The sequence below is a fragment of the Boleophthalmus pectinirostris genome, unplaced genomic scaffold (genome assembly GCF_026225935.1).
Source record: "Boleophthalmus pectinirostris isolate CB_2022bp ecotype Guang Dong unplaced genomic scaffold, ASM2622593v1 HiC_scaffold_16, whole genome shotgun sequence".
Classification (NCBI taxonomy): Eukaryota; Metazoa; Chordata; class Actinopteri; order Gobiiformes; family Gobiidae; genus Boleophthalmus; species Boleophthalmus pectinirostris.
Genome location: NW_026571095.1, coordinates 35,887,899 through 35,901,089, shown reverse-complemented (window position 1 = coordinate 35,901,089; position 13,191 = coordinate 35,887,899). Strand labels below are relative to the sequence as shown.

Below are 13,191 nucleotides of genomic sequence, written 5' to 3'. Positions count from 1 at the left end.
TAGGACTAAAGTACGACTGAACCAGGACTAGGACAGGACTGAATCAGGTCTAAACCGTGGCTGAAGGAGGACTAAACCAGGACTAAACCAGGACTAAACCAGGGCTAAACCAGAACTAAACCAGGACTAAACCAGGACTAAACCAGCACTGAAATGGGTCTAAACCAGGACTGAACCAGGACTAAACCAGGACTGAAACAGGTCTAAACCAGGACTGAACCAGGATTAAACCAGGACTGAAACGGGTCTAAACCGGGGCTGAAGAAGAACTAAACCAGGACTGAACCAGGACTCGAATAGGACTGAAAAAGGACCAAACCAGGAGTGAATCAGGACTAAAGTAGAACTAAACAAGGACAAAACCTGGACTGAAAAAGGACTAAACCAGGACTAAACCAGGTCTAAACCAGTTCAGGTACGAATAAAGCTCCCAAACCTTTTTACTCCAATTTATAAACAAAATTCGATACTGACTGAACCGATATCCTGGAACCGATATTCGATTTATAAAAACTTTCAGTATCCGACGCTCAGGTGAAAGTGCGTGTTCAGACAGAGCAGTGCCTCCCGTTAGCTCCGCCCCCGTCAGATCAGGGGTTTCCACGGTTACCTTCTTGTCCCGGATGGTGCCGTCCGGACTGAGCCTGAATCCGCCCACGTTGACGGTTTTCTTGGGGTCGATCTGGCCGATGGAGAAGATCATCTCCTCCACCATGGCGCTGCAGGCTGGAAACACGAAACACAACACGAAAATGAAATACGATAAGGATTTAAAGCCCCACTGTGTCACTTTTCTGGTGGAGGGAGCGTCAAATGTTTCGCAGTGTAGCATTAAAACTTTTCTATTTTCACGGAGACTAAACCAGGACTAAACTAGAACTAAGCCAGTACTAAACCGAGACTAAACCAGGACTAAACTATAACTAAACCAGGACTAAACCAGTACTAAACCGAGACTAAACCAGGACTAAACTATAACTAAACCAGTACTAAACCAGTACTAAACCGAGACTAAACCAGGACTAAACTATGACTAAACTGAGACTAAATTAGGACTAAACCAGGACTAAACCAAGACTAAACCAGGACTAAACTAGGACTAAACTAGAACAAAAAACAGACTAAACCAAGACTAAACCAGGCCTAAACTAGGACTAAACTAGGACTAAACCAGGATAAAATCTAGGCCTAAAGCAAGACTGGATCCCAACTACACCAGGACAAATCTAGGACTAAACCAGGACTAAACTATGACTAAATGAGAACTAAACTGAGACTAAACCAGGTGTAAACCAGGACTAAATTAGAACTAAACAAGGTCTAAACCAGAAATAAACTAGGACTAAACCAGGACTAAACTAGGTCTAAACTAGGACTAAACCAGGACTAAACCAGGTCTAAACCAGAAATAAACTAGGACTAAACCAGGACTAAACTAGGACAAAACATGGACTAAATCAAGACTAAACCAGGACTAAACTAGGACTAAATGAGAACTAAACTGAGACTAAACCAGGGACTAAACCAGGACTAAGCCGAGACTAAACCGGGACTAAACTAGGACTAAATCAGGACTAAACCAGGACTACACCAGGACTAAACTATGTCTAAACCAGGACTAAACTAGGACTAAATCAGGACTAAACTAGAACTAAACCAGGACTAAACTAGGACTAAATTAGGACTAAACTAGGCCTAAACCAAGACAAACCCAAGACTAAACTAGAAGTAAACCAGGACTAAATTGGGACTAAACTATGACTAAACAAGAACTAAACCAAGACTAAACTAGGACTAAACCAGGACTAAACCAAGACTAAGCCAAGACTAAATCAGGACTAAACAAGGACTAAATTAGAATTAAACTAGGGCTAAACCAGGGCTAAACCAGAACTAAACCAGGACTAAACTAGGACTAAACCAGGCCTTTTTAATCCTAAACTCTTATTTTGAAGGAGCTGTCGTGATCTTGTCTCTGTCGCAGGTTTTGTCTGAACAAAAGCCGCTCAGAGCTGCACACGGGGAACTCTTTCTCTTTGTCCGTGTTCGGGAGGGTTTATTTTGACGTGACACCTGACACTACACAACATCGCGCTCACACCGGTTAACGACATTAAAAAAAGAAGTACTCGTTTTATTTTTACGCACAGTCGAGCTCAAGTTACATCACAAACACAACTTTTTGGCTTCTGTGACTCTGCAGATTTGTTGACCTGGTTCATGGTTCGTTTCTCTGTCGTTACTGAAACTATCCTCATTAAACAAAAACTAAAACTAAAAAAAAATATATATATCCGGGCCGTTTATTTGTTTCAGTCACTTAACAGACCAGGCTTTTATTTGAGACCAGGCTTTTATTTGAGACCAGGCTTTTATTTGAGACCAGGCGGCAATTTGTGGCAGGAGATTACCGTATTTTTTGGACTATAAGTGGCACTTTTGTCATGGTTTGGGTGTTTCCTGTGACTTGTATTAAGACTAAAACAAGACTAAATTAGGACTAAATCAGGACTGAACCACAACTACACTAAGACTACAGCAGGACTAAATTAGGACTAAATCAGGACTGAACCAGGACTACACAAAGACTAAACCAAGACTAAACCAGGACTAAACCAGTACTACACCAAGACTACACCAAAACTGAACCAAGACTAAACGAGGACTAAACTAGGACTAAACCAAGACTAAACTAGGACTAAACCAGGATTAAACCAGGACCAAACTAGGACTAAACCAGGACTAAACCAGGACTAGACAAGAACTAGACCAAGACTAAACTAGGACTAAACCAGGACTAAACCAGTCCTAAACCAAGACTAAACCAGTCCTAAACCAAGACTAAACCAAGACTAAACCAGAACTAGACCAGGACTACACCGAGACTAAACCAAGACTAAACCAGAACTAAATCAAGACTACACCAGGATTACACCAGGACTACACCAAGACTAAACCAAGACTAAACCAAGACTAAACTAGGACTAAACCAGGACTAAACTAGGACTAAACCAAGACTAAACGAGTACTAAACGAGTACTAAACTAGGACTAAACCAGGACTAAACTAGGACTAAACCAAGACTAAACGAGTACTAAACGAGTACTAAACTAGGACTAAACTAGGACTAAACCAAGACTAAACCAGGACTAAACCAAGACTAAACGAAGACTAAACCAGGAATAAACCAAGACTAAACGAGTACTAAACTAGGACTAAACCAAGACTAAACGAGTACTAAACGAGTACTAAACAAGTACTAAACTAGCACTAAACCAAGACTAAACCAGGTCTATAATCTGCACTTTTTTTCATGGTTTGGGTGTTTCTTCTGACTTATATATTAACTTTTTCAGTGAAGTTGAGGCTGATCAGTTTGATTTATTTGAAACCGGTGTTTATTTATCAAAACATAAACCTGCACCCGACGTTTAACTGAAGTCTAACTGTTCTTTGTTATTTTACGTTAAACTAAAGTGAGATAGTTTTTTTTTCCGCCGTGTTTTTGGTTTTTGTTCGGCGCCGGGGCCTGGACTCACCGGAGCAGTAGACCACAGCGTCTCTCTTGGCTCCGCAGCTGCCGAGGAGGACGGACAGAAGCAGCACGAACACACGGAACGCCCAGGACGCCATCTGTGAGACCTGAAGTCCGACGGAGACGACAGAGAAAGACAGAAAAAAAGACAGAGAAAAAGACGAGAGAATTGTGAGTCTCTGTGAATCTAGAGTTTGTGAATTGCGCTGGTTTAACGGTAAAAGTGCATTTCACTGCAGCGTTACTGTACAAGATTTAACTGCAGGACTAAACCAGGACTAAACCAGGACTAAACCAGGACTAAGACAGGACTAAACCAGGACTAAGACAGGACTAAACCAGGACTAAACCAGAACTAAACCAGGACTAAACCAGAACTAAACCAGGACTAAACCAGGACTAAACCAGACAGGACTAAACCAGGACTAAGACAGGACTAAACCAGGACTAAACCAGAACTAAACCAGGACTAAGACAGGACTAAACCAGGACTAAACCAGGACTAAACCAGAACAAAACCAGGACTAAACCAGAAGTAAACCAGGACTAAGACAGGACTAAACCAGGACTAAACCAGAACTAAACCGGGACTAAACCAGAACAAAACCAGGACTAAACCAGGACTAAACCAGAACTAAACCAGGACTAAACCAGAACTAAACCAGGACTAACCAGGAACTATACTAGGACTAAACCAAGAGTAAACCAAGCCTAGACAAGGACTAAACCCAGGACTAAACCAGAACTAAACCGGGACTAAACCAGAACAAAACCAGGACTAAACCAGGACTAAACCAGAACTAAACCAGGACTAACCAGGAACTATACTAGGACTAAACCAAGAGTAAACCAAGCCTAGACAAGGACTAAACAAGGTCTAAACCAGGACTGAAACAGGACTAAACCAGAACTAGATTAGAACTAAACTGGGTGTAAACCAGGACTAAACCAAGACTAAACCAAAACTAAACTAGGACTAGACCAGGACTAAACCAAGACTAAACCAGGACTAAAAAAGAACTAAACCAGGACTAAACCAAGACTAAACCAGAACTAAACCAGGACTAAACAGGAACTATATTAGGACTAAACCAAGAGTAAACCAAGCCTAAACCAGAACTAGATTAGAACTAAACCAGGACTAAAACAGGACTAAAAAATGTCTAAAGCAGGACCGAACTGGGACTAAACCAGGACTAAAGTAGGACTAAATCTGGACTACACTAGAATCAAACCAGGACTAAACCAAGACTAAACTAGGATTAAATCAAAACTAAAGCAGGAGTAAACGGAGATTACACCAGGACTAAACTAGGACTAAACCAGGACTAAACCATCTTTATTTATACAGCATTTTTCACAGACGTGTGTCACAAAGACGCTTTACGGATCATTCTTCAGCATTATTCATTCACTCTGTACCTGGTGATGATAAACTGCTATTGTAGCCACAGCTGCCCTGGGACAGACAGACAGAAGCGCGGCTGCCAATCTGCGCCATTAACCCCCCCCCCCACCACCACCACCAACACTCACACACACCACTTTCATATTCATACAAGGCAATGTGGGTGAAGTGTCTTGCCTAAGGACACAACGACAGTTTGTTTTTTGGTTTTTTTTGCGACTGGCGCCCCCCTGTGGTGTAGATGAACGTACGGTATCGGTATCAGGTATCAAAAAAGTATCGGTATCAGTATCAGAAAAGGCCGGATCAGTGAGTCTTTATCACAAGATCAGGATCATAACAAAAAAAATATTTCTAAATCTCCAAAAGCAGCTGTTCTCAGACTTTTATAAAACTACTGAAACATAAACAGATAAATATTCTGTCTGATAATGTTCCCGTTCATCTGATTTTGTCATTTAAATGTCTTTTAAATGATCTTAAAAAGTCCAGAATTCAGATGTTTGAGTGTAAATAAACTTCACCAACCGCAACACTTCAACAAACAGAAACTTTAAATAATGTTTTACTCAGAGCGACTTTAACAAAACGTCAACAGGTGGACCTGAACTCAACTTTCCCACCAACACTACAACTACTACAAATACTACTACTACTACTACTACAACTACAACTACAACTACTACTACTACTACTACTACTACTCCTACTACAACTACAACTACTACTACTGCTACTACTACTACAACACTACTACTACAACAACTACTACTACTACTACTACTACTACTACTACTAATACTGCTACTACTACAACACTACTACTGCTACTACTACTACTACACTACTACTACTATTAAAACTAAATGGTAAATGGTCACATTTTTCTATAGTGCTTTTCCACCTTCAAGGCACTCAAAGCGCTTTACAACAAGGAACCGCTCACCCATTCACACACCAGTGTACACAGACACTGTGGGCAAAGTGGGTTAAGTGTCTTGCCCAAGGACACAACGACAGCATTCATCTGTGGGAGCTGGAATCAAACCGCCAACCTTCAGGTCAGTGGGCGAATGCTCTACCAACTGAGCTACTGCCACCTACTACTACTACTACTACTGCTACTGCTACTGCTACTATTACTATTACTACTACTACTATTACTACTACTACGACTACTACTACTAAACTACTACAACAACTACTACTACTAATACTACTACATTACTTTGTTGAAATAAATGGATTACATGGCAGTATTTTCCTGTTTTCACATTTTGGGCTAAACCAGGTCTAAACTAGGACTAAAACCAGGACTAAAACCAGGTCTAAAACTAAGACTAAACCAGGAGTGAAATCAGGACTAAACCAGGACTAAACTAGGTCTAAACCAGGACTAAACTAGGTCTAAACCAGGACTAAACCAGGACTAAACTAGGTCTAAACTAGGTCTAAACCAGGACTAAACCAGGACTAAACCAGGTCTAAACCAGGTCTAAACCAGGACTAAAACCAGGACTAAACCAGGTCTAAACCAGGTCTAAACCAGGTCTAAACCAGGACTAAAACCAGGACTAAACCAGATCTAAACCAGCTCTAAACTATGTCTCAAACAGGATTTAACAGGATTAAATCCTGCTGCGTGGACATGTCTCGTCTTCTATCAATAATATTTTTAATTTGGTTCAGTAAAGTCTGGGCTTTTCATTTTCTTTTAGCAGAAAAAAAAAATCTTATGTTACAATTTCCTCGTCTTTGCTTCTCTACAGCATATCAAGTAATCCAAAGTAATCAGATTACATTACTCACTTCAAATAATTTAATGGATTCCGTTACAAACTACATTTTGAGGTGTGTAATCTGTAATCTGTAGGGGATTACATTTTAAAAGTAAACTTCCCAACACTGTCCACGTGTAAATAAGACTAAAGAAGATTAGTATAATGTCACTTACCTGCAGAGTTAATTATTTTATTATTACATTTTATTATTACTGGTACAGAAAGGATTAATATCAAAACAAAGCGATGTATTTTTATGTTTTGGCTCAATTTGGATTAAGCAGATGTGTTTTTTCCCGTAGTTTTCCCACTGATCCGTGTTACCTGTGTCTCTGTCCGCAGCAGCAGCAGCAGCAGGTGTGTGTCAGTGTGTTTACGTGTGTCTCTGTGTGTGTTTATGTGTGTGCTAATGCTAAAGCTAACGCAAAACGAGCCGACAAACTGCGATAAAACGACACGAAATTAAAAAAAAAAAGTGTAATTGAAGACTTTTGCGGAAACGGGACTCGACTTTTTCAACCCACTCGGACTCTCAGGTTACACCAGGAACAGAAGCGACTGACGACAAAATGTAAACAAACGCGTTTCCGGTGGGCTTTTCAAAATAAGACAACGTGTGTTTTGTTTTACTTATTACAAATTAGAAATAAAAAAAAAAAAAAAAAAAAATAACATAACATAACACAAAATAAAATAACTAAATAAACTAAGAAAAAATAAAATAAGAAAAAAATTAAATAACATAAAATAAAAATAACATAACATAAAATAACATAACAAAATAAAATAAGAAAAAATAAAATAACATAAAGTAAAATAACATAACATAAAATAAAATAACATAACAAAATAAAATAACAAAATAAAATAAGAAAAAAATAAAATAACATAAAATAAAATAACATAAAATAACATAAAGTAAAATAACATAAAATAACAAAATAAAATAACAAAAAAAATAATAATAATAACATAACATAACATAACATAAAATAAATAAAATAACATAACATAACAACATAACATAACATAAATAACATAACATAAATAATAAATAAATAAATATCTGTATAGTGTAGAGAAACATCTGTGCAGAGTTCGGGCTGGAGACTCCAGGGTCAAGGTGGGAAACACCTCCAAAGGTTGTGGAGAACGACCGAGCCAAGATCCTGTGGGACTTCCAGATACAGACTGACAGGATGGAGATGGACCAACCAGACATAGTGGAGGTGGAGAAGAAACAGAGCAGAGCCGTGGTGGTGGAACATCACAACACCAAGAGATGGAAATATCAGGAAAAAGGAACACGAGAAACTAGAGAAATACCAGGAGCTCAAGGAGGAGCTGGAGAGGGTCTGGAAGGTGAAGGCATCAGTGGTATCTGTGGTGTTCGGACACTCAGGGCTGTAACTCCCAAACTGGAAGAGGCTACAGCAGATACCAGGAAAAACAACAGAACATCTCAACAGTCCAGAAAAGTGCAGAACAGGAACAGCAAAGATACTGCACAGAACTATCAGGCTCCCAGGCCGAGTCGAGCTGGATGAGAGAGAGACCGAACGCTGTGGAACGTGAGGAGTACATTTTTATTTTTATTTTTTTAAATATATAGATATATAAATAATGATTTGGATTCCCTTTGCACATTTATAAAAGAGCAACATAAACAATGCACAGTAAGAGCTAGAGACATGACATGAGGTTAGAAATGTAATACAGTAACATTTTTATTTCTACATGGCCTATGACATTATTCTTTTTTTCTATTAAAAATTACACTTCATTTAGGCCAGGGGTGTCCAAACTATCATTTTGTAAATCCTCAAGGCCCGTGTGAAATTGGCCCAAATGACCACAGCATTTTTTTTTACTGCAAATTCAAGTAATTCTACCACTTTAACCTCAATAACTTTGTATATAACACTGTGATTAAGACCTAAAATTCACATTCCCAGTCTTGTTAAAGCTACAGTGAATCTGTCAAACCTGTGGTAAAAGTGCTCATCTAAATGACTCGCTGTATCGACCTCGAGTCTGTCTCTGCTACAAATACACTGGACACTGATGTAAATGTGTCCCACAGTACTACAGAATCAGACTTTTACTTTTATTTATTTCCAAGGGAAAATTCTCCTGTTAAATATGTAAATTAAAAATAATAATTTACTACTAATTAGCAATATACAGTCTGGACAAAAAAGCTGTGAATATAGTCTAATTGGACGTCAGGTTATTTTACTTTGAAGGGTCAATGGGCGCACAAAAGGAAGTGATCGTTTGGAACTTGACGCGGCATCGTGGACCAATCACAGCACGTCCCGGAGCGCACGGACCAATCAGCTTCGTCCGCATGGCTCAGCTGAGGCGATCCAGGTACAACCAGATCCACGGGTTCAACTCTGACACCTTCACCGACATAGATATGATAACAACTAACACATCGACATGAAAACAACTAATACACCGACATGAAAACAAGTAATACAGACATGAAAACAACTAATACAGACATGAAAACAACTAATACACCGACATGAAAACAACTAATACACCGACATGAAAACAACTAATACATCGACATGATAAAAACTAATACATTGACATGATAAAAACTAATACACCGACATGAAACAACTAATACACCGACATGAAAACAAGTAATACAGACATGAAAACAACTAATACAGACATGAAAACAACTAATACACCGACATGAAAACAACTAATACATCGACATGATAAAAACTAATACATTGACATGATAAAAACTAATACACCGACATGAATCGACATGATAAAAACTAATACACCGACATGAAAACAACTAATACACAGATAAAACGACAAATCCAACACAAATATAATGACAGCTCTGTGATCTGGTGAAAACGTGAAAAATGTGAGAAGATAAAGAGAAACTTTCAGAGATTTAAATCAACACAAAGCCCCAAAACCAAACTCTTACACTGTTCTATATATTACTATTAATTAAAAGTACTCTTAAACTGTACTATATATTACTATTAATTAAAAGTACTCTTAAACTGTACTATATATTACTATTAATTAAAAGTACTCTTAAACTGTACTATATATTACTATTAATTAAAAGTACTCTTAAACTGTACTATATATTACTATTAATTAAAAGTACTCTTAAACTGTACTATATATTACTATTAATTAAAAGTACTCTTAAACTGTACTATATATTACTATTAATAAAAGTACTCTAAAACTGTACTATATATTACTATTAAATTAAAAGTACTCTTAAACTGTACTATATATTACTATTAATTAAAAGTACTCTTAAACTGTACTATATATTACTATTAATAAAAGTACTCTTAAACTGTACTATATATTACTATTAATTAAAAGTACTCTTAAACTGTACTATATATTACTATTATTAAAAGTACTCTTAAACTGTACTATATATTACTATAATTAAAGTACTCTTAAACTGTACTATATATTACTATTAATTAAAAGTACTCTTAAACTGTACTATATATTACTATTAATTAAAAGTACTCTTAAACGGTACTATATATTACTATTAATTAAAAGTACTCTTAAACTGTACTATATATTACTATTAATTAAAAGTACTCTTAAACTGTACTATATATTACTATTAAATAAAGTAAAAGTACTGTTACAGTGTGTAAAAGTCAAGTTAGCTCTTATATACATTAACATACGGTACATGGCATTTTAATAATAAGGTTACGCTTTTATTTTGGTGACTTCCTGTGTGAGCGGAAGTTCTGGTAAAAACGTTGGCTTGGTAAATAGAAAAGACGCAATGTAAACACAGCAAAGAAAAAATAAATAATTAAATAAATAATAATAATAATAATAATAAACAATAAAAATAAACAAATAAATAAAAACACACACAGCAAAGTTAACGGTGAAAAACAAAAACAACGGTGAAAAGTTTATAAAAACCTAAAGATATTTGAGCTTCTTGTAATTTGTATTGAATTAATATTAAATACGGTTAAAGGTTAAACCGTAATGAGACGGTGATACGGTGAAATGATGAGGTCATTTGTGTTATTTTGTTCTTTTTTTAGCTCTTACGTTGGTTTTATGACACGACAAGAAAAAGATTAAAATTAATTTAACCATCAGTTCAGGCCTTTTCATGTCGACTGGACGCTACACAATGTACTTTATATTACTATTAAATAAAAGCATGTTTGTTGTGGACGCAGGGAAACATTTTCTGGCTCTGACTTATTAAAAAAAAGTGAAGCGAAGATGACACAATATTTAATCTCTTCCTCCCTCTAGTGGAAACAGGTGACATCACTTTTTTATTAGTATTTTTTTATTTTGTATTTTTCTTTTTATTTATTTTTTGTCCATAGTCACTGGTAAATCAAACTCAGTGCAGTGAATTTACACTTTTTTTGTGTGTTTTTTTTTCATCAGTTCGGGCTGGAGTCCAGGAGCAGCGTGGTCCCTCACAGCAGGAGGCTCCACGCTGCTGAGTCCTCTGGTTTGAAGGACACAAGAACACAACAGTCCCACCACATACTTCTCTACCTCCTCATTCTCTACCTCCTCCTCTTCTCTACCTCCTCCTATTCTCTACCTCCTCATTCTCTACCTCCTCATTCTCTACCTCCTCCTCTTCTCTACCTCCTCATTCTCTACCTCCTCCTCTTCTCTACCTCCTCATTCTCTACCTCCTCCTCTTCTCTACCTCCTCATTCTCTACCTCCTCCTCTTCTCTACCTCCTCTTCTCTACCTCCTCCTCTCTTCTCTACCTCCTCTCTTCTCTACCTCCTCCTCTTCTCTACCTCCTCATTCTCTACCTCCTCCTCTTCTCTACCTCCTCTTCTCTACCTCCTCCTCTTCTCTACCTTCCTCCTTTCTCTACCTCCATCTCTTTCCCCTTCTCTTCTCTCTCCTCTCTCTCCTCCTCTCTCTCTCCTCTTCTCTACCTCCTCCTCTCTCCTCCTTCTCTACCTCCTCTCTTCTCTACCTCCTCCTCCTTCTCTACCTCCTCCTCTTCTCTACCTCCTCCTCTTCTCTACCTCCTTCTCTTCTCTACCTCCTTCTCTACCTCCTCCTCTTCTCTACCTCCTCCTCTTCTCTACCTCCTCCTCTTCTCTTCTCCTTCTCTACCTCCTCCTCATTCTCTACCTCCTCCTCTTCTCTACCTCCTTCTCTTCCTCCTTCTCCTTCTCTACCTCCTCCTCACTTCTCTACCTCTTTCTCTTCTCTACCTCCTTCTCTTCTCTTCCTCCTCCTCCTCTTCTCTTCTCCTCTCCTCTTCTCTACCTCCTCCTGTCTTCTCTTCTCTACATCATTCTCTTCTCTACCTCCTTCTCTTCTCTTCCTCCTCCTCCTCTTCTCTTCCTCCTTCTCTCCTCTTTTCTTCTCTTCTCTACCTCCTTCTCTTTTCTTCCTCCTTCTCTTCTCTTCTCTACCTCCTTCTCTTCTCTTCTCTTCTCTACCTCCTTCTCTTTTCTTCCTCCTTCTCTTCTCTTCTCTACCTCCTTCTCTTCTCTTCTCTTCTCTATCTCCTTCTCTTCTCTACATCATTCTCTTCTCTTCTCCACCTCCTTCTCTTCTCTTCTCTTCTCTTCTCTATCTCCTTCTCTTCTCCTTCTCTACCTCCTTCTCTTCTCTACCTTCTTCTCTTCCCTTCTCCTTCTCTACCTCCTTCTCTTCTCTACCTCCTCCTCTTCTCTACCTCCTCCTCTTCTCTACCTCCTCCTCTTCTCTACCTCCGTCTCCTCTTCTCCTTCTCTTCTTTCCTCTCCCTCCTTCTCTTCTTTTCTCTCCTCTCCTCTTCTCTTCATCTCCACTCAAACATCCTCTCTTCTCTCGTCCGTTCCCTCTCTTCTCCTCTCGTCGTCCCGGTAACAGATGGTGGGACGTCCTGAGCTCAGCGTCTCCCGAACAAAAAAAAACAAACAAAAAAACTCAAACCACTTTACAAAGAAGAAACTGCAATTTATAAAAAAAAAAAAAAAAAAAAAAAATTAAATCAAAACACTTAAACGAGTCTGAGAGAAAAACACAAACAAAGGCCAAAAACGTAAATAAAAATAGAAAAGTCGGGAAACAAAACTCTCAAAAACGCACCGCCCTCCTTCCTCCTGACTCCAGTGCGGGTGCGTTTGACCCGTCCTTGACCCCGTCCCGCTGAGTCTGGACCCGCGAGGAGCAGCGGGACCCAGATCCGAGCCAAGATCCTGGTCCTGGTCTCGTAAGCGAACATATAATTGGAGGATTATTCGTTTACTCGGGACGAAGTTTCATTTAACCAATCCAAAGAAACGTCAGAATCAGACTGGGATTTAGGGCCGAACGATTTTAAGACAAAATTGTGAATTGTGATTTTTCTGGCAGATATTTCGATTTCATCCACGATTGTTTTTTTTGTTTTTTTTCAAATCAGGTTTCAGTGCACACGAACATTTGCAAACATCACAGA

At 38.5% G+C, this 13,191-nt stretch overlaps 1 protein-coding gene across 1 annotated transcript in view; it reads right to left on the bottom strand.

Annotated features, from left to right (window-relative positions):
• Positions 1-7,288, bottom strand: part of cnpy1 (canopy FGF signaling regulator 1) — a 41,947-nt gene extending 34,659 nt beyond the window's left edge. The window contains exons 1-3 of the mRNA XM_055151690.1: positions 7,049-7,288; positions 3,540-3,642; positions 611-726 (exon numbers count right to left, since the gene is read on the bottom strand). Coding sequence (XP_055007665.1) covers positions 611-726; positions 3,540-3,633 — 210 coding nt within the window. The 5' untranslated portion in view covers positions 3,634-3,642; positions 7,049-7,288. The remainder of the gene's footprint in view (positions 1-610; positions 727-3,539; positions 3,643-7,048) is intronic.
• Between the last annotated feature and the right edge of the window lie 5,903 nt (positions 7,289-13,191).